The sequence below is a fragment of the Triturus cristatus genome, chromosome 4_1 (genome assembly GCF_964204655.1).
Source record: "Triturus cristatus chromosome 4_1, aTriCri1.1, whole genome shotgun sequence".
In the NCBI taxonomy this organism is placed as follows: Eukaryota; Metazoa; Chordata; class Amphibia; order Caudata; family Salamandridae; genus Triturus; species Triturus cristatus.
In genome coordinates this window covers 747,569,341-747,592,445 of record NC_140585.1, presented here as the reverse complement: position 1 = coordinate 747,592,445, position 23,105 = coordinate 747,569,341, and the positions used below count along the sequence as shown (strand labels likewise).

Below are 23,105 nucleotides of genomic sequence, written 5' to 3'. Positions count from 1 at the left end.
TTAAAAAAATTCTGTAATGATAGACATGAGGGCACTATATTTTGTTGTGGCAAAGCCTGCGATTCACAGTATCATATGCTTTGTGATCGCAACGGAATGTTTTGAAATGAGCATAAGTTACTCTGCTTGTTGGAAAAGACTTTTCGAGTCGCAAAGTAACTTTTGTGACACCCCCCCCCCCGCCCCCCCCCCCCAAATTGCAAATAGGTAGGGGGGCGTAAAAATGCTTCCCATTTGTGACTCAGTATGCTATGTTACAATTGTGTAAAACTTTGATCAGTCACTGACCTGAGAGTGGAGGTGGTAGCTGATTCGCAAAGAGGGATGTCCATTTGGGAACTGTGGTGCTTTGTATTGCGTGGATCTTACAATGGCCCAGGTGTCCATTGCATGCTGACTGTTGTCATTCATTCGAACTGACCATTTAAAAAAAAAAAAAAGCGACCTGTGTACCGGTAAGAATGGAGGTCGGTTTGCAGGCATTTACAGAAGATGGTGGAGTGTCTGCTGCTTAATCACTATTCTTTAGACAGGAGGGTTTGCCACCTCTTGTGAATCCTCATTCTGCTATGTCACAGGTTAGTACATTTACTGTCTGCAAAATGCAGCCTGGGCCGCAAACCGTTCGAAGTGCAGTTTGCACATACACATACTAGTTTTTACCATGGCCTCTGGACATTGGGCCCATCATTTCTGCAAACACCACCAAAGAAGACCACAGATATAGAGTCCATTGGCAGCGTAGTACTGACGAGGAAGTACAAGTATAATAAGAGGCTGCACTCTATAGAAAGCTGAGGAAAGTGAATATTCTCCTGAGGAGACTCGGGAGGTGGAAGTAGAACTAAACTACTGATGCCCACATTAGAAGTGGGCCCTTAACTCCAGCGGACCCTGTAATGGCCAAGGCGTGCAAATTGACCTCTCCCTTCTTCATCAAAGTCCGTGACAAACGTGTAACTTTGCAGACCAACCTATCCTTGACACCACAGGCCGACTCAGACACTGATTACAAGTGGCCTGGAGTGTAATTTTCATTATTTCGCCAGACCTGGAACGACTGTTACCAGTTCGACGTAAGACCAGGTGCTGCATTACAGAATTTCAGCCTTTTTTTCTGTTGATTTAAGGTGTTTCCTGGTTCTTCAGTTGCTCAATGACGTGGCCTAACGTGCAAATGCCCACCTTGGATTATTGTTCAAATTTCGAGATGATTTTAGTGTTATCTGCATAGTTGAACTAATAAGGCCTCAGGGCAAAATAAATGTGACATGAGGGTCAATAGCAGACCCTTGAAGGACAGAATAGGGCGCAGGTAGGAGGGGAAAGAGGTGATGTGGACATGTTCTGAAATGAGTGTAGTAATGAGCTAGAGGCCTTGTCTTGTATGCCATGCTTCAAGAGATGCAGGAGGAGAGTTGGATGATGCAGACCAGTATAAAAGGTTAGTGTGCTAAACTCTTTACTGAAATCTGCTGTGACCTTTAGGTCTTAATTTGGAACCCCGGCAAGGCCATGTCAGCCTTTCATCCTTCAGAGATCTAAAAATGTAAAGTGTCATTAATGTATCACTATATACAAAACAACCTGTTCATATTATTGTTATGCTTGGTGTAGTGGTCGGGAAGTAAGGGGGACTCGCAGTGTGGGGGCACATAAGAGGGTAGGGGTAATGGTCTGGGGCCTACGCCGTGGGCACCATAAATGAAGACACGGCCATTCTCAAGTTCAGGTCCGTGCTGTCAGCCACGATCGCTGATGTCGACATTTATTTATACTCCCCGGTCAGCGCCCGGTCCAGGGAGTTGAAGTGGCAACATTGTGTTGTATGAGCCGGGTGGCTCACTACATCCCATCTAACTAACGGGTGGCCAAACAACAAACTAAAATAAAGAATGAAACATAACAGACGAAAATAACAAACTTAAAAATGCTGAATGTCCAATCACCAGCAATGTTCTCGGGTTCACTTTTACACAAAGTCCTTCAACCTGGTACTGGGCTGGGGATTGTCTCTTAGCCGGTAAGGGCGTCCTCTGGGGGTGATGCTCTCTTCTGTGCCCGGGCTTGCTTCTGTAGGCAGCCCATATCATGGGACTCTCCTTTCCGCCCCGGGATTCATCCATCTCTGGCACCCGGGCGTTTTTTTCCTCCAGGGAAGAGCTCACATCTCTCCGGAGCTCCGTTTCTTCGGTCCGAACTGGCACAGGGCCAGTCACTTTCTTTAACCACGAAGCATTTCTGGCTATTTGATTTCCTCCTCTCCTGGCAGTAATCATTGATCCCTGCACTCGGACCATCTCCCATGGTTCCTTCTTGAACGGGGTTCAGAACTTAGAGCCTGGATGTCGGTTTTTCACAACCACTTGATCTCCTCTGCAAAGATGGCAGTTCCTGCCTCACCGCTCCTGACTTGCTTTTCATTAGTTTGCTGTCGTTTGGCTTGTGTTTGGCTGCTGTCCAGAACAGCGGGTACTCATCGCTTGCTTGTGGGCACTGTGTCTCTCTTTGCTCACTGCATCAGCAGGTCACTGAGAGCACATCCTGTTGTGGAGTGAGGGGTCTGACGATATGCACATAGGAATCTATGCAGGCACCCTTTGAGATCTTCTTGGTCCACTCCGATCCGTAGGGCCTTGTTCACGGTTCTCATGAACCTCTGTACATCGCCGTTAGCTTGGGGCCACTGAGGCGTTATCTTGCGATGACTGATGTTGTGTAGACTCGTGTACACTTGCAATTCCTGCCCCTGGAAGGATGGCCCATTGTCAGTGCGTACCTCCTTGGGCATTCCCAGCAGCGCAAAGGTTTTCTCCAGGACGGGCTTCAGCCCCTCAAATGCTGTCGAGTGCACCACTTCCACCACCGGGAATTTGGAATAGCTGTTCATGACAACAATGTGCCTCCCTTCCAGGAGACTCCCAAAGTCCATGCTGATGTTGGCCCAGGGTGTGGTGCTGGGTGCCTCTGTGATTATTGGGAGGGTTGGCGGTTCCGCTCCGGTTATCAGACACGCATGGCAACCCCTTACTTTTTCTTCCATCATCCGATCAATGCCGGTGAACCACACCTTGGATCTGATGCGAGCCTAGGTCTTCTCGATTCCTTGGTGTCCTTGATGGGCAAGGTCCACCGTCCTCCTCCAGAGCTTGGAAGGTATTACCAAGCGCGTCCCCCGTTGGATCACTCCTTCGCACCCTTCACTCAGCTCCTCACGACATCTCCACAGTCCGAGCCTCGCCTCCCGTCCCTAGTCTGTCAACCTGTGGGACCCTTGGAGGAAAGTTTTCCATTGGTGCGTGTGCAGTGTTTTCTTGACTGCTTGGAGGCAGGCGTCTTCGTTGGTGGGTTGTACAATTTTCTTCACTGACAGTGCACGCGGACACGCCGCGTCCACAATCTGCTGAACGAAGGATTACGAGCCTTCGTCAACCTCCGGAGGGGCCTCCGGCCGCCGGCAATTGAATGTCTGGATAGGTAATCTGCCGGGTTATTAACTCTGGGGCGGTAGACCACTTCAAATTTATTGTGCTGAATTTGGAATGCCCATCTCTCGATCCTTGACGGCCCACCACCAGGTGTACGAGTGGCTTGTGATCGGTAACCACTGTGAAGCTGTGGCCACACCAATAAATGTCAAAAAGTTTGGCATGCCCACCTTATCGCCAGTGCCTCTCTTTAAATCTGGGCATACCTGGTTTCCACCGCCGTGAGTGTGCGGCTGGCATACGTGATGGGTAACCACTCTTCACCTAGGTTTTGTTGTAGCAGTACCGCTCCCAGCCCCAACGGACTGGCATCTACCACCAACTCCGTCGGCTGCCCTGGCTTGAAGTATGCCACCGTTGCCCCGTGCAATAGCGATCCTTTGATGTCTGAGAACGCTTTTGACTCCACGCTGGACCAGCGTCATCTGACGTCCTTCTTCGTGAGAGCTCTGAGCGGCTCTGAAAGTGAGGCTATGTTTGGTATAAATCTGCCACAGTAATTTGCCATTCCTAGGAAGCTCCTCACCGCAGACTGATTTTGGGGTGTCGCCGCAGCATGGATAGCCTTCACCTTGTTAGGATCCACTTGCAACCCTTGAGCGGAAAACCGGTAACCGAAGAACCCCACTTTCGTGTAGAATTCACATTTTCCTTTATGTAGAGTCAAACCCTGCTCCATGAGCCTTCGCATTGCCGCTTGAGTCTTAAGTGATGCTCCTCGAGTGAGTTGGAGAAAATTAGGACATCATCACTGACATTGATAACGACTACCAGGTCAGATAGCGCTTCCCTGATGGCATCCTGTAAGACCTCAGCGGCCGACGACACTCCGAAACGGAGGCGCTTGAATCTTCTGAGCCCAACGTGATTTGAGAAGGTGGTTAGGTAGCTGCTTTTCTCCTCCAGAACAAGTTGGTGATAGCCGGAATTTAAGTCCACTTTGGAAAACCACTTAGCGCCGTTGATGTCCGCCACAATCTCGTCAATGGTGGGCGTGATATGCCGCTCTCTCTTGATAGCCTTGTTTGGTAATCTCATTTCCACACAGAGGTGAATTGCCCCCGGTTGTTTGGGCTTGGGGGCAATCACTAGTGGGGATACCCATGGGGTAGGCCCTGACACTTTCTTGATCACTCTCCGTCCCTCTCCTGGTGATCCAACTCTGCCTCCACGAAGGGCTTCAGGTAGAATGGTACCCTGCGAAGTATCAGGGCTACCGGCTTTATCGTGTCATCTATGTGGAGTTTGACCTCTTCTGCTTTTGGACAGCCCAGTCTTCTGAACAGTTCTGGAAACTTGGCCATTACCGACTCCGCATGGGACTGATGAACTTGCCTCGCGTTACATGGAATCGTGTGGTTGACTAGCTTTCTCCTTGTGTGACCTCCACCTTGATCACACCCAGAAGGGGAATGAGGACCTCCTCCTCCCCCCCGCCCATATGTGAAAATTGTGGCTTTCGTCTTGAGGAGCACTGGTTTTGGCACGAATTGCTCATATTGAGTGGCGTTGAGAATATTGATGGATGCTCCCGTGTCGATGAATGCCTTGATACTGTTATCTCCAACCCACAGCTGACACATTGATGGTGGTCTTTTCTTGGTGTTGGTACTTCCGGTGTGAGAGATTACGATCGCATCGTCTTCCTCATCATCTTCCGTGACGTTCATTCTTTGGCACATGCTCTCCACCTCATCTGCTTCCTGAGCTGTGTGCACCACCTGCTTTGGCTTCCTTTGTTTGCTTCCGCCTGCCGCTGATCTGATTGCACTCATGCAAACCTTTGCAAAGTGTCCGAATTTGTTACATCTCATACATTGTTTGCCGTGTGCTGGGCACCCCCTCTGTGGATGGCTCTCTAGTCTGCAATTCCCACATCCTTTTCTTCCCGGTCGCTTACCGCCGCCACTGGCACCTTCCCTTCCACGGCCGCTGAACCTTCGGAAGGCATCCACCTGCTCTTCCTTGATGGGGATGGGTTAGAGTGGCTGCAGAGCGGCCGACCGACTCGCCTGTGCGATTCCATCTCCTCCGCTCTAGCATCTGCCAACTCATGGGCCCTCCCCAAAACCAGGATGTCATCCAGCGATATTCCGGGTTGGCGCAATATGAGTTTGCGCAGCTCAGACGATTTGCACCCCAGTATCAGCTGCGCCCGGATCTCAAATGGCCAGTCAATTACCACGCGCAAGCTTGCAAGTTTCCACAGGCGCGCATAAACATGTCAACAGACTCTTCCTCTTTCTGCTTCACCTGGCGCAGTTTGAAATGCTCGAAGTCAGGGTTGACTTGCGGGTCAAAGTGACGATTTAGCGCCCTGACCGCCTTCTCGTAGTCATTACTGTCCCCTGTATCCGGGAGGTCCTGAAAAAGTTCATATAATTCTTCCCCTCCCATATTAAGCATGGTTGAGCGTTTCACTGCGTTGTCTTTCTCCCGTGTGGCGATAAAGTAATCTTCCAATTGCCCAATCCATTTGCGCCATCCATCGTGGTGCAGCCGTAACCGGATCCGCTAGCTGCCTAAATGGAGGCAGTACTTTCAACGACATGTGGTAGCTGTTATCTGCCGGCCCTGGGGCCTCGCCACCAGCCAGCACGGACATCACCCTTGGAACGCTTGGCCCTTGCCTGTCCGATTGACCAGCCTCTGTGCTCATGTGGGCTAGTTCTCCCGGTGCCTCTGCAGTGCCTGCCGTGCACTGTGTCCACAGATGGGGCTGGACCCCCTCAGTGCCTTACAGCCCACTCTCCTGCCTGGGGGTTGCAATAAGAATCACTGGCCTGCTTGTGGCCTTCTTCTGTCCCAGCCACACTCACTGTGGGTCTGGCTCCGCCCTCTTGCCACCCTCGCAGCTCTACACACGCGGGATAACTGCTTCCTCCCGTACTCCCGTTCTTGCACTGACTCCCAGTCCCTCGTGGGGACACCCGGCGGTCTCTGTGGCACCAGGGGCACCAGGGCGCTGTGCGTGCCTGTAGTGAAGGCCGCGCTCTTCAGGGAGGCCCGATCCCCCGGCAGTGTGCACCACGCGCTCCCGCCACTTCTCAGGGCATTCCTGCTCCGCAGCCTCCTCACTGCTGCTCCGCTCCTGCCTCCAGCACCCAGCAACACCGCCTCCTCGACCCGGCCGCGCGCTGCAACTGCGCGGCCCGTGGCTCACAGTCGTCGTGGGGCCCAGGGGACGCAAGCACGCGCCTTCAACACTGATATGTGTTGCGAGGGCATGCGCGGGATGCACACCTGCCTCGTCGCCAATGTGGTGGTAGGGAAATCAGGGGGACTCAGTGTGGGGGCACACAAAAGGATAGGGGTAATGGTCTGGGGCCTACACCTTGGGAAGTGCTTGCTTCCCTGTGTTGCTCCATCCACCCGAGTCTGCTGAGACCCCAGTCAAGCAGAGGATTGATGGCTGCTGGACTCCCCTGCTTCTCCTCTGTCTCCGCAGTGCCTGCTGCATGTTCCAGCTGCCACATTGCCTGGCAGCCATCAGCCGCTGCTGACCCATTCTGCCAGGGATTGCACAACTGCTCTGGGACAGCCTTTCAACGGAGAACCAGCCTCCTCTGCCATGAAGAGCAGGGGCCACGGCTACAGCTGGCTGTGGACTGAAGACGCAGAGTGTGATGGGGGGGCATGTATATGTGTGTATATATATATATATATATATATATATATATATATATGTAATATATTTGGGCAGGGGTGGGGAATCAGCAAAGAGAGTGACGTGGATGGGATGATAACAGTATTTTGTAAAAATGTGTGGCCTCGGAGATTGAATGATGCAGAGGGTGGTGGTGGTGGCGAGGGTGACAGGACACCAGCTACGTTTCTGTGTTAATATTGGGTAGGGGTTGGTAATACTAAGGATGGCAGGATCCGAGGTATGTTTTCTTTTTAATCTGGTTGGGAGAGAGATGGTATACCTAGAGGGGTGAGGTTGTTGGCAGTACGCTAGGTGTAACCGTGGACAGGGGCTCAGGCAGAGGAGCTATGCACGGTTCCTCCACGACTCTTCCACCACTTCACAACTAACAAGAGCAGGGGGATGAACTAGGGCAGCCTTACATAGCATAAACTGTGATTGAATTGGGATTCTCAGCGACATAGCCAGTCTGAGCTTTGATCTCCTTGTCTACTGTGTGTCACGCGCAAGCCCTTGGCCAAAAACATTCCCTTTAGTAGCTATCTATAATGTTACATATTATGTACCATGGGGACGGCTATATCTAGGTACATGAGAATAAAAATAGCATCAAGGTTTAGACCTGCTTGAGTTTCAAGTACATTCCAGGTGTCTGAGAGTCTATTTGGCCTTACAATAAGGAAGAAAACTGGCTCAGAAATATGGAAAAAGTTTGGTGTATTAGATTAACTGTGATCTCTAGCCGCTCTTCTATCAATCAGCTTGTCATGTAAGAGTGCCTTTCTGGTTTGTAAAATTCTCAAGGTAATGTATACCAAGTCCAGGTTATTTTACCAAAGTTTTGTTGTTGGACTTTTTGAGGTCAATGGTGAAGATTCCAGATTCAAATTTAATTGAGAATGTCTCAATGTACTTGAGCAGCAGACGATGCTGTGAAACATAGGATTTCCTTAAAGAATGCAGGTGGGAAGAGGTTAGCTGTGAGTCATTCATTTGACAAGAGGCAATAATATTAATTTAAAGTGAGACAGAAAAGAGAAAGCAGCCAGCGCGGGCGTGAACGGGGTCGTAGCGTAGACTCTGTGGTCTGTGGTGGACAGTTTTGCAGCCTGATCCATGTACAAATCCTTTGGTTTTCTTCTAAGTGGTCGGCCACGTAGTCGTTGTAGTGTTGTTGCTGTTATATCATTAAGGAGCAAGTTGCAATCTTTTTTCTATTCTAATTAGACACTGCCAAATTGCTGTTTTCTGTTGTTGACCACTTGGGGGAGACTATTGCATCAATAATTCTGTTATATTTTATGACACGAAAAAGGCAAATCCTGCAAAATGCGCATGTAATTTTATGCCAGAGGTACCCCAAGTTCGTTATTAACCGCCCAGGATAGGTTGTTTTCTTTAACAAAAATTCATCGAACTGGTTTTGTGAAATTAAAATAAGAGTATGCGTTCCATTCTCAATAGACCCCTCCCTTAATTCACACTTGTGAAAGCAACATTGGCCTTTTTACCTATTGGCCTTTCCAATGTTGTTTGTTGATGCTCTACTGCTGTGCTGCATTTCTAAAAAAAACATAAATAAGAAAAGCACAATGACACTTCCTTCCAATGGCATGCGGTATAATGTATGCTGTGTGCATTTTTTTTTTTTTAAGCTCGAAGGCACTAGTTTAAAACAAAAAAAGGGACCACAGTTGTGGGAGTGGAAGATAACGAAGGAGCGAAAGGGCAGAGCGAGCAGTGTGAGTAGGGGAAAATGATCACATGAGTGATAGAGAGAAGCTTAAGGAACAAACACACATGGAAAGAAGAACACAACATGGGGAAGAAGCACACAAGAGACCAAGGAGCTCATGAGGGTGAGAATAACAAGGAGTGTCAAAGAGTGTGGGGGATAAGTACACAAAATATAGAGTGTTGGGGGGGTCTCAATTTGGAGGACACCTGAAGCGAGCCTGAAACCGCATGCACTCTCTGGTTAATCGCTTCATGAAAGAACAAAGTCCCTAAAAGTGAGCTGTAAGATGTATAGAAGTCAGGCAATCTGATCGGAATAAGGAGCAAGCAAATGAGAGTGTGACTAAAGCCAACCAATGGTAAGACGTGTGGGATGTGAAGGTGTAGCACTATGGTGCCGATTCCGATCCTGGAAAACCCGGGTACGAACCGTCGGTCGGAGGGTTTTCTCCGTCCGACTCGTACCCGGTAAAAAAACATTACAAACATGGAAGTACGATTCGCACGGAAACACCATTTCCATACGAATCGTAAAAAACACCGACCGACGAAAATGTACATACAAATGTGATCCGGGAAAGCGCCGACGTGACGTCGGGACGCAGTCAGGCTCCGTTTCACGAACAAGGAAGTACGATTCGAACCGACACCAGCCCGGACGGCAATATTTTTACGGCACCCAAAAAGTGCCGAAAAAGCGAAGTATGGCGCGATGCGAGCGGAATTGGGGGCCCGGTACGCGCCGAACCCCCCCAGACCCCGTGTATGTACGAGTCGAACCCCCACCCGTGTATGTACACCCGTGTATGTACGAGTCGAACCCCCACCCGTGTATGTACACCCGTGTATGTACGAGTCGTACCCCCACCCGTTTATGGACACCCGTGTATGTACGAGTCGTACCCCCACCCGTGTATGGACACCCGTGTATGTACGAGTCGTACCCCCACCCGTGTATGTAGAGTCGTACCCCCACCCGTGTATGTACGAGTCGTGTAAAGAAGAAGATGGGAAAATGGAGGCAGATAATGGATCTGAGGTCATTGAACAAGTTCATCAAATCTCAATCCTACAGAATGTTATTACTCCAGGAAGTTCTGCTTCTAATGGATGCAGGGGACTATATGTCCTCTCTGGATATTCTGGACGAGTACTTTCATGTTCCCATTCATCCGAAACATTGTTGTTTTCTCAGGTACGAGGTGGCAGGGTGCCATTATCAATTCAGAGTGGGTTAAAGTCTGCTCCAAGAGTCTTCACCAAATGTTTGGCTCCAGTGACGGCTTCCCTAAGGCGAGACGGTCACCAGGCATTCCCTTAGCTGGACAACTGGTTAGTCAAGGATCCATCGCTCCAGACTGCCAGAAGGTCGACAGATGCCTGTGGTCAGCTATTTCACTCCCTGCGGCTCAGAATCAATCGGGAAAAATACTCTCTGGCTCCCTCCAGGTCGATAGTATTTCTGGGAGCAACTCTGGACACTACGCTCTTGAAGGCTTTTCCCACAAAAGAAAGGATATTACGACGGCAGAAGACGGTGCTGGGTCTGTCCGCAAAAAAGTTAGTTTCAGTAAGGCCATACAAGTCAATGTTCGGGATGATGTCATCCTGTATCCCACTGATTCCGCACTGTCATCCAAGGATGAGACCTCTCCAAGAGGAGCTCGATGCTCAATGGACTCAATCTCTAGCATCATTTGAGGACATCATTTCAATCACTCCGGTGATGGTTTCAGCAATGTCTTGGTGGACAGTCAGAGGTGATCTCTCTCAAGGTCTCTTTCCTCATGAAAAAGCCAAAGTTGGTTATGACATTGGACGCTTCCAAGGATGGGTGGGGTGCCAACCTGCAAGACTTTCAGATACACGGAAGGTGGTCGGCTCAGGAATCAGTGTCACATAAACCTCTTGGAACTGAAAGCGTTTTTTCTGGGCCTCCAAGCATTCCTGCCAAGAATCAGGAAGTCATCTATCCTGATTCGCACGGACAACACCACCACCATGTTCAAACTGCTGAAGCAAGGCAGGACAAGATCCCAGAACCTCTCAACCCTGGCTCAGCAGATCTCGGAATGGCTGATAGTCCATAGAATATCCATACAGGTTCAACATGTGCGAGGGGTCCAGAACGACTGGGTGATTCCTCCAGCAGAGACACGAAACAGTGTCACGAGTGGAAGTTAAACGACAAACAGCTGCAAAGGGTTTTTTGCTGGTGGGGGGGGCGGGGGTTTCCAAATTTCCAACCCTAGATCTGTTTGCTACGTCTCAACAAAAAATACAAATTCTACACCAGCAGATTTCCTCAGCCAGGTTCTCTAGGAAATGCCATCTACTTCTCTTGGGAAGAAACGTTTGCCTACGCATTCACTCTGTTTCCTCTTATTCCAAAGGTTCTGCAAAAGATTAAACTGGAGCCTTGCTGTGTCATTCAATCACATCATGGGGGTGACAGTCCTGGTTCATAGAGCTGTATCGCCTAGCAAGGTTTTCTCCAATTCTCTTCCAGCCAAATTGAAAGTTTCTGTACATGAACCAGGGTCAAGTGCTTCATCCTCAAATCCGTTCACTACACTTGTCGGCTTGGCTCCTCATCTCTCAGAATTCGGACAGCTAACGATTTCGGAGGAATGTCAAGCAATTCTACAGAAAGCCCGAGCTCCTTCTACGATCAAATGCTACTGTGGAAAAGATTCTGCATTTGGTGGACCACACATTCTTGCTATCCTCTCTCATCACCGCCTGAGGATGTTTTACCCTATCTCTTGCCAAGGCTGGTCTGGCACATGCATCCATAAAAGTGCATTTATCGGCAATCTCCAGATACAGCTTATGAAATCACTCTTTGAGCCAATTCACAAGTGCAACTTGAAGTACCTCTCCAGGAAAGTTGCCTTTTTATTGGCCAGAACTTCTGCTCGGCGCATTAGTGAAATTCAGGCCTTCAGTACAACAAAACCTTACCTGCAGTTCTTTCCAGATAAAGTGATCCTTCGTACCAATCCATCTTTTATTCCCCAGGTACCTTCTGCATTTCATCTAATTGAACCAGTGGTTTTGCCCTCCTTCTTTTCAGCTCCAACTTCGCAAGCTGAGAGGGCACACCATTCTCTGGACATTAAACGGTGATTAAAGTTCTACTTGCAAAGGACTAAGCCTTTCCCAAAATCTACTCAGTTACTCATCGCCTTCTCGGCCCCTAGGAAGGGTCAGGCATTGACCGGGGCATCTATCGCTCGCTGGGTCTCATCGACTATCCTCTTTTGCCATGAAAAGTATGGCTGCCCTCTGGTTTCCAAGGTTGCAGCACACTCAACACTCAAGATGACAGCTTCCTCTACCCTATTTGCAGAAGTGTCCTTGCCTGATATCTGCAGGGTGACGACATGGGCGAATGTCCATACCTTCACAAAGCATTACTACCTGGATGCTTGGCAGAAGGCGGATGTAGCAGTTGGTCAAGCTGCTCTGTGACGTCTATTCGCATAAGATATGATCTCCTGAGAATATGTTTCTCATAAGTAAGTGTAACATAATTGTGATAGGCATTAAATATGTTTTTCGAATATTTTTCTATTTACGCTTTAATATATATATATATATATATATATATATATATATATATATATATATATATATATATATATATACATTGTTGTGTGCTAATATTATATGCTCTTTATTAATATAATTCATATTTTGTTTTCTGGGTCGCATTGTGGGATGTTTCACCTTACCCGCCGCCTCTGACCCTTTGATACTGCTTGCTATTCTGATTCAAGCATGTGAATCTATAAAAGATTGAATGTTAAAGTTTCATACTGCTATTTTACTGTTACCGTGGGACTCCCACCATGACGACGGGGAAGATTCAAACACTTTAATCTATAAAAGATATCCATACTGGATAAACCACAGTGTACAGGTAAGTAATTTATTTTTACTCCTGTATCAGAAAGGTGCTTGTGACACATTAAATTTGAAAGCACTCTTGTTGCAGTGCATACTAAGGGCGATATGTAAACAATAATGTCTTAAGTGTTCACATACATATAGATACATATACCCCACTTAATAAACAGATAGCTTATAGCCGATAGTTCAGTTTCAGTCCACAATTAATTATAATTGCGACTGAGTGAACGAACCAAGGGGTTTAGAAAATGAAAAAGCTTAAATTTCAATGACATGTATATTTGTAGATATCGCACACTTTTCCTAAAATATTTGCTTGAGGATCATGACTCCTATAATTTTCTACTGAATGTGAGACGCTTGTCAGTAAGAAATATTGTCATATAAATTTGTGCCAGAAGCTTAGTTAAAATTCAATTGATTGCTTACCTACGCTAACAGAGTAAAAAATTCAATTGACAAGTGTGCACGCGTAATCATCTCAAGTGATGGCGGTATGCACATAGATTCAATCAGCTGCGTGTTTTCATAATGAGTTTGTAGAGATGGCAACAATGGCCAATAATCTGTTGCGCATCGGAACTATTTAGGCTCGCAAGAAAACATGGTCCTGATTATGTGAATAAAGAAAGTGTAGAGCAGTAATTGACAACAGCCATACTTATTAGAAGCAGGTGTATATTTACCTTTCTTTAGAAATGACAAAACACTAGAGCTATGCACCATAGCAGCCATATTGGATATGAGACTTTGAAATGTGGTGCCAAATGGCGGTCATCTTTCTATTTATGTAGCATGTAGTCTGATGTGGAGCACATAATAGAAACTCTGAAGACATCAACAAACTGTTTTTAACCTTGTCTAGTGATTTAAGGAAATAAAAAGGGGCTACTTGAGACCGTTTTAACATGTAGATCCCTAACCCCTCCAAGAAAATAGGTGGCACTTTAAGGGTGCCCTTAAAATCATTTTGAATAGCTGTGGTAGGCAGAAAATGTAGATTAAGAAACGCATGTTTTACATTGCTTCACGTTTTTAATATTTAGCAGTATATAGAATTAAGTATTTTTCTCTTTAAAGTAAAAGCAATGGCTGAACTGATTGGAACATCCAATGTTGAACCTGTGCAGATATGATTGGAATATCTGTGACGAGGACTCTATGAAGCATCCCACTGGAGTGAAAACACAGTGGGTGAGAATCCTTAAAAGAAACCAATCGGTTTCTAGGGAGGCGGTACTAGGTGGAGAGTCCCCCTTATTTTATTGTGGTTTAAAACCGCTCCTTCGTAGCAGGGGCGCATGATACAATTCCCTATAGCTAAAACAAGTACCAAGGATGGTCTTGCATACTGCTGACATTAGAGACCGAAACATCGAAGATGGTTTCACTTCTTTGCAAAAGAACATTTTGCATCCTACGTCCGTGAATTGCCTGTTTTACATGCTGGACTAATTTCTTGAAGTAGGTGACTTCTCATACATTAATCCATGTTTTCATCCCAGATTCCAAGGGCATTTCATGCAGATTAATGTATGCGCATTTTGCTGGTTATTTACCCCTTGTTTTATTTCTGTTCATACCCTATAAATACCTATTACTTATTCTGTACACCTGGTCTTTTACAATTTTTCATTCTTTGTCATTTTTTTGATTGACTGATGTATTCATTTTGAGTTGCTCCTGTTGATTGGGTCTAAGTGTCAATGCTTATGACCTACAAATGCATTTAAACAGATTTAACCTTCCCCTAAATGATCCGCTTGTTGGCCTTTTAAAAAAACATATGGTCGGGGCGTTGCACTATTTTCTTTAACCATGCATGCGAGTCCAAGCTATTGACAGGCAGCATCTTTTCTTGTACTGTATTCAAAAATGTATTTAAAAGGCTTGCAATGTAAGGTCAGGCCTTTACTGAGTGACATATCGTTAAATTAAATAATGCACTCTAAAAATAGTAGAAAGACTGAAGTCTTCCTACTATTATAGTTTCATCCAATTCCTGGATTAAACATGTGTTCAGACTAGTGCTACAAACATACATTTCTAGAATTCTATAAAAAAGAACACATATGCTTTGTCTCTAGATCTCAAAAGTCAAACTCTTAATGTTTATATGTTCTGGCTGAAGACTGCTGAAATGCCAGAAACCGGTCCTAGGAAACTTGTTTCTGGTCCAGGGAGGCCATGGCTTGGCAGTTCGGGCTGGACTGTTCCCACGAGGCACAGGGTCAGACTGATTTGCATATGGCCATGTCTGAACTGGGGTGGCAGAGTGGACTAAAGAACGGTGATGGATCAAACCCAGATCTGTTGACTGGGTGTGAGTGTTTGATTGGTTCTGATGCTCCGTCCATCACCACCCCCTTTTGTACCGTAAATGCATTTGTAGGTCATAAACATTGACACTAAGTAGAGATTTTGACAGCATTTAGGATACTGAACTCATTCAAGACCTGGTCTGAACAGGACATGCATACATTGGAGTTGATTTTCATTAAAGGGGACACAAATGAAGTCAATATTGCGCCCTCCCTGTTCAGTGGGCTCCCTAACATCCTGGGTAATCCAGAGAGCTGAAATAAGCTAAGAAAAGCCTGTTTCCAGTTAGAGGAAGGGTCATCATTAACCAAATGAATTGAGACCACAGTTCATGGTTCTCGGGTCAGGTCAGGAGGGGCATCTAGAAAGCACCCCTCATAGGGCGAATGACTAATGTCCTGCCACCGGTCACCCTGCTCAGAGAAATTAGCATTACTTTTAGTGCAAGGTTCAAACCTTTTTGCCTGTTGCCTTTCAGGAGAGATACCTTAGAGACCTTTACTGTTCAGAGGTTCGAGTCCTTCTCAAATGGGTATTCTCTCTATCCATTCGGGACATGGGTGGATATTGTGTGTCCACTAAGAATTAATAATAATGAGGGAGTATGGAGTAAGGTGGTGTGTTAGCTTTACTGCATGGGCACAGGAACCCTTAAAGGGATTCTTTGTGTGGAGAGCTACACAAAATGGAGGGCGGAGGTGTGGCTGCCTCGGTCCCTGGGCATCCCAGCAGGCCTTGGAAGATTTCGGAAAATGTGGTGAGACCTGTCATTTCACTGGCCCCCACTGATCAATGTGGTACATTCCCTCGTCTGGTCTAAAATCAGATATGATGAGGCTGTGTAAGAGATTCAAAAACTTGGGACATCTACCTTATTAACTACCAGCCTAGAGCAGCGCTCTTCAGTGTGTCTTAATTGCCTACTGTCTTTAAACACAATAGACCTGTGATTAAATATTCTCATATCGCCAGACCCAATGGTTTTCAGTTGACCTGAAGGCTGAGAAATGGCAAGTTCAGCAGGCAGAAAAGAAGTGGCAACTTCCTGAGGCTTTCCTGGCATAGACACTACAGCTTAGGTATTGCAAGAACTGCCCTAATCAAGCTAACCCCTCCTATTATGAGAAACCCATTGACGCTTCTAGTTAAAACTGTGCCATACTGGGGGCTGTTAGAGTGCAGGCTTCCCAAGAGCTGTGACAGACATACCTCTTTGCTTACTGCCAAGACATGCCTTTTATAGGATAGCAGATATGCAAAGCAGAGTACTTTGCGACTCACATAAATGGCCCTATATCAAAAAGTACTGAATAGTACCTTTGACTGTTTGACAATACCTCAACATAAGATCGAAATTCAGAGCCTTATTCTTCCGATTTCAAAAATAGGCCCCATTTGAGACACTCTTGCGATGCCTGCCTTGAACAAATCTGTTTTTTAATGCCTTCCCAAAGGTGGGGGGGGTGGTGTGTGTGTGTGTGTGTGTGTGTGTGTGTGTGTGTGTGTGTGTGTGTGTGTGTGTGTGTGTGTGTGTTCGTGTGTGTTCGTGTGTGTTCGTGCGTGTTCATGCGTGTTCATGCGTGTTCATGCGTGTTCGTGTGTGTGTGTGTTCGGAATTTCACAAATAGCTACTTTCAAAACCAAATGGGAGGGCAGCTGCTCCTGAGCAAGCCAGTGCCATTGAGCCAGAAAGACCCTTTATCTTAATTCCTAGAGTATAAACTTCTTTGTCACTCCAGGAAAGTGTACAGCACTTTGGAAGATGTTTTAAAGCCACCGTAAACAACATGCAATTCTTCCTAGTGAAAACAATTATCACATTAAGGCTTAAAGTTTGTGGGTGTTGGTATTGACAACAGCCAATTGCATTAGTAAATGTTCTTGTCTTAAACTCCACAAATACAAAGATAACATATAGTTTTATAGAACCTGGTCCCAATTCTGGAGATGAGAAAAAAGCCCATATGGTATTGTCTACACAAAATGCCCTGCTGTTTACGCATGTATCGTATAGCTTGATTGCCAAGTTTGAGCATTCAGTTATTTCCATGGCTTGTAGCCTGGCTCGAGTCTCTTCTTGAAAATATGTACTATACTTTCCTAATGGTTGCCACCAAGAGGTAGTTGGGTAGATAAAAAGAGAGCACCCACACATTAGGATTATAGGTTCTCGTTATCAACAGCTATCCTCCATCTACAACTCCGCTATTCACTTGGGAACAACCAGCAGCATGGTTTATGACTGGAGCTGCGATGTAGGATATTCCTTGGAGGAAGCAGAACTAGTTGTGCGGGAGGAATGTCGTTCTCACTGTACAAACATTACACTTTTTGCTATTACACAGTGAAAGAATCAAATATTAGTAAGACATGTTTGTACTATATTTTTTTCATTTTTTAAATGCAAGGTTTGATAAAGACCATTTAAGAACTCTGGTTTTCACAAGCCCATTCTCCAGCATAGTGGTATCTAAATGGTGATCTTACTTCTGATACTCGAGTCTGATGCATATTGGAGGTGTATAAAATGCATTGGCTACAATTCTAGTCACATTTGAAAAGTAATTTTTCAGTTAAGGTATTTTATTTGTCAAGCCAAGAATTGTGATCATGTTCTCTACATGTGAGCAATAAAAGCATCCTTGTGCTAGGATTGCTGATAACCGGGTACAGTTGATAAAGATATGTCTTTCAGTGATCATTTAGAAATAACACTAGACTATGGCATTGATTTGATCTTCTATATCTCTTTCAGGGTCGCATTCCTACATATCTCTACTAGTTGGTGCTTTTTTCTTGGTTCTAACGCCAATATGGGTTGTTATAGCTTCTAAGCATCCCGCCACTAAGATTGTTCTCCATTCAGGATGGGAGCCGGTCATAACTGCAATGCTGATAAGCAGGTAAGTTTGCTTGAAAATGCGATTGTCTGTGATCTGTTGTAGTCGCATAACTTCAAACAGTTGTAGCTGAAATATAATTGTGTTGTTTTATAATTTTCACGGATGTTTTCCTTTTGTAGACGGCTCCAAAACGTATATGCCTGTCAAAATTGTAGCATCAAATAGTTTTCGTGGTTAATGTAATTTTAAGGTCATACCGTGTGTGAGCATTGAAAATCCCTTAGCCTCACCATATATGCAACAATCCTATAATTTTGTAATTATTTTGTGGTAGGAAGAACTGCAGTCCCTCAGCTAAGCTCTTGCGTCCTAATGGGCAGAATTTAACAGCCATAGATGTTGCAACCAGTGATGGACTCCATTTGTCCGGTTGCAAAGTAAAACTGAATCCAGAAGCAATCGGCAAAAAGTCCCAGATCCAACTCAAATACTTGACTTTTCTGGCCCTTTGGGTTAATCATAAGATCACTTTGGAGTGTACAGCACTCCAATTGGGGTATCTACGTACTTTCAACAGGGAGCAACCTCTTCCCTGTGCGCAAATACAGTAAATATACAGCCGTCTCACTATTGACTTTTAGAATTTCCATAAATTGAAATATAAATTAGCTATGTTAAAGCTCCTGCAGAGAACACATAATTGGTATAAAATCCTCATCCAACCTTGTTAAGTATAACCAAAAATGATTACATCAACTTCTTAATCTAGCTAGTGCCCTAGGAGATAATGACGGGTCATCGATATTTAAAACTCTGTTCCAATTGAAGATCTTATAATAGTTCAGCGCAATTAATGGTTTTGCATAGCGCTTTATAGACACAAGTTAATAACTAAAAATGGTCCTCGTAGTGTCTAGCATCTGTAGACTTTGTCTTTGTGCTGATGGTTCCTACCTACATATGCAATATCAATGCAATGTGTATATATATATATATATATATATATATATATATATATATATATATATATATGGTGTTTCTATAGACCCATCCTAGCCAAAAGGCAGGATTAAAGGTACACCCTTCTGAGATGAAGTAGGCAAGGAGATTACATAGTAAGATTAAAATCAATATTGTGTGGACATGTTTACACATCTTAGACGAAGATTAAAAATTTCTCAGAAAAATGTATGACATTTTTCTCTTTGACCTACTAAAAGCTGCTGCTTTAAAACCCATTCTTTATTACAGGGTATTCGCACCCTTCCTGGTGGGCATGGATGAATTACACAAGTAAAAGCCATAAACTTACTTGAGAAATATGGCTTTATCCTTATAATTGAATGCTTAGTACAGATACCAATTAATTTCAGAATCACATGACAGTAGCTGGGTATTCAAGTACCACTTTTATAACCCATATTCTTTGCTATTGCATGTTTTAGAGATAGAATATTGAAAATCATTTGTAAAACTTGCATGAGCACAAGTAGTCTCTATTCCTTAAAGATGTGGCACTCAATTGCATGCTTGCTTTGGATTTCCTATGCTACGAAGGTTTTACAGTGTATCCTCTTCCAGTCAGTGTCTTTGTAGTTTGAATTGAGCTCAGGGGGAACGCTATAAGGTTTACTGCTTGTTCCTGTTATATTGTTTTTTCCATCATTTAAAATAAATAAAACGACCTCAGTACCTTCAAGTGGACCCCCCCCGCCCGAAGTCAGAAAGACAGTCACCCATGCACTCATAACCAGCAGACGGACTACGGATACGCCCTCTAAGCTGGAATAAACAAATCCCAGATACACACACTCCAGACCACTGCAGCCAGACTCGTCCTCGGCACCCCACGACATGAGCACATGACCCAACACCTGCGAGACATCCACTGGCTCCCCATCGAGAAGAAAGTAACTTTCAAGCTATGCACCCACTCCTACAAATATCTCCACAACACCAGACCCAAATACCTCAACGAAAGAAGTTCTTTCCACGCACCCAAAAGAAACCTCCGCTCCACCGACCTCGCCCTAGCAGAGACCCCGCGCATCCTCAGAACCAGAGCAGGTGGAAGAGCCTTCTCCTACGTTGTAGCCAAAGCCTGGAATGAGCTCCCAGTTAACATCAGACGCTCCCCTACCTTGCACATCTTCAGGAAGAGCCTCAAGACCTGGCTTTTCAGAGCTGACCCAGAGCTGCCCCCACCCCCCCAGCACATTGAGACCCTCACGGGTGAGTAGCGCACTTTAAAGCCCCTGATTGATTCATTGAAATGATTGAAAAGAAAACTGAAAATTCTCGTTTTCTTCTATAGTGAGCCCATTTAATAGTGATTGTGGCTTCTTTTTTCTATTTTTTTAAATTTAGTTTTTATCATTTCTGTCTGTATGTATCCATATTCCTTTTTTGGCCATCATATTGGTATTTATCCATATTTATTTAGTGTTTTGAAAATTAATGGAGTCATAAAATGGCATAATTCCATATTTATTAACCTATAAATATGCACTCAAACTTTGATGCCTGTCGCGTTCTGGCAAATTAAACAGACACATATTACAAAACACTACAACCACAGATAAATATTAGCATTTTGTACAAATCGTTGTTAATATATTCTTGTATTTAAAGAAATATCCTGCTTTTTAACTCCCCCCCCCTCTACCTGCTCAGCGGTTGGCCTGGAATTCGTAAAGGACAGCATGCTGAGTCTCTCACAAAGGACAATTTTTAGCATTTTTCTGCTTTAAAAAATGTATGCGGACAGTAAACAGATTGTTTTCTGTCTGTATTTATCTGTAAAAACTGAAAACTTGGAGCCTTAATTATAATTATTGGGGTTTATTTTGAGCTTTAAATCTAAATACCAGAATCATGGGGGAAGCACAAATGAATAGCTGAATGTGCACCACATTCTAATGTTACCACTGCTGCAACACTACATGTGCGACAGTTGCAAAATGTTGCCAGGTCAGCTTCCATGCTAGGCACAGTGGTGCAGACAGGGTAGGAAGGGAAGCAACTCACATATCCATGGATGACACTACTTGGACATCCTCATGTTACTTCAGTCTATGTTCAGGAAGCAAAGTTGTAAGAAAGTTGGTTGTTAATTGAGGAAGGTAAGTACCCACCTTCAGTAATAATCAAAATCCCTTGCCAAGGTGAACCACTAGAATCACTTATTAAATCTGACCTCACTATCTATGACACAGAGCAGACCGGCTTAACTTAGAGGCAATGTGTGAATATTTATGCTGAATCAAAACAGCAATAAAGTCAAAATGCAAAACAATATAAATTCCAAATTAAATTAGAAAAATTGAGTACAGTGTAATAAACAGAATGACCCTAAAGTGACAAACATCCAGTTAGGGGAACTGGAGCTAAGAATTTTTAAAGTTTCAATAAAAAATAATGGCAAGAAGCACATGTGCCAATGGTCGTGGTAGAGCAGGATCTAGACGCAATTTGATGCTGACTATGTTGGAGAACGGGTCAAATACACTAACCAGATTCGCCCTGGTCAAAGATTTCACCTTCTGGCTTAGTCCTTTAAATGCCAATCCACCACAAGTGTACACTTCCGAAGCCACTCAGGACCTCAGGAGTCGCACTTAGAGGCTCACTGGGTGCCAGGCAGAGTCCTGTTGAGGTCCACTTGCAACTGGCCAGCTGCAGGGAAGGCCTCTTGTAACCTTTTGGATCAATGTAGCTTGAACATGGGATCAGCCTCACAATCCTTGGAGTTCATTTATTTGTCCTGGGTCCAAGAGAGATCAGGTCCAGTCATCCAGGTCTCTTCTCAGGTTGCAGACAGCAGGTTCTGTCCTCTTCTGATCTTCCTCCGGTCCAGGAGTGTTCTGAAGTGGGTGCCTATATATGCCACTTTATGGCTAGTAAAAGCTAGTGGGTTGAAATGACCCCTGGGTGTGCTCTAACCAATGGGGTAACCCTACCTACTTTGGGCATTTTCAAGATGGCAACTGTCTTCGGCTTTACTAAACCTGGGCTCTCGGGGCATAAGTGGGGAGTGTACTATGCACTATGGTAATTCTTAATGTCCTTCCACATCTTAAAAACAAAAACCTTGCACTCTTCCCCCCCTACAAATCCCAGAGACAGACATCTTGTAGAACAAAGCAGGTTTAAAGGGCTCAGCAACTAGGCAATAGATGTACATATTGTTTTGGGTTCCAGCTTTCTCCTTTTATAGGCCAGCCAAATGAGTAGTATGTAAAACCCCTGCAGACCTGTCAAGCAGGTCCTAACCTTCCAGCAGGACTTGCCACTGTGATGTCAACAAGAGGCCCAGTGGGACTGGGGAGGGTCTGGCTGGGGGAACTAAAGAAGGCAACAGGTTTGGGTGTTACGTGCATCTGCTTGTGACATGGTAGGACTCTTTAAAGTTAAATACTGGCTTACAGTGGGAGAGCAAAATGCAGATTAGATTCCAGTAACTTCAGACAGGTAAAAGGTAACCTTCTAAAACTACCTTTCCTTAACATTTATACAAAATATGATTTAACAATCAAATTATATATTTTTTTGCTAGCTGCTTATAACCTGAAATAAGGATTATTAGCTGTAATAGTGTAACCCAGTGTTTTCTTACAGAGCAGCCAGCTCTCCAGCGTTGGAGTGTTTTTTTTACTGTAGGGACATGTGAAACAGTGCACTTTAACATGCCCTACTTTTATATATCATGTACCCTTCCTTATGGGCGGTAAGGCCTACATATGAGTTATGTTATGTTATCCTCTATTTATAGCGTGCACGGCTACTCGGAAGTGTCCCGGCGCGGTAGTCAAAATGTGGAGGCGAAGATGGACAGGCCAGACTGGAGGGTTACTTAAATAACGGAGTTTTCAAGTGTTTTTTAAATAGCCTGAGGTCGACGGTGTTCCGAAGCTCAAAGGGCAGGGCATTCCAAGCCATGGCTGCTCTAACAGAGAGGGAGCTGCGTCCCATTCTAGCCAGGGGATACATGGGAACAAGAGCAAGGCATTGACCAGTAGAACATATGTGACATTTTAATATTTAAATGGAAGGTTTTTATCTGTCAAAAAGAATTAATTTTGACTGGCTGAATTTGGCCGCTTCAAACTGTACAGCCAGGCTACATTGGTAGGCCTGGTGGCAGGCTTGCTG

The 23,105-nt window shown here is 45.1% G+C and overlaps 1 protein-coding gene across 1 annotated transcript in view; it reads left to right on the top strand.

The window, feature by feature from the left end:
* Positions 1-23,105, top strand: part of SLC41A2 (solute carrier family 41 member 2) — a 402,292-nt gene that overhangs the window by 192,559 nt on the left and 186,628 nt on the right. Inside the window, exon 7 of the mRNA XM_085653261.1 lies at positions 17,867-18,014. Coding sequence (XP_085509387.1) covers positions 17,867-18,014 — 148 coding nt within the window. The remainder of the gene's footprint in view (positions 1-17,866; positions 18,015-23,105) is intronic.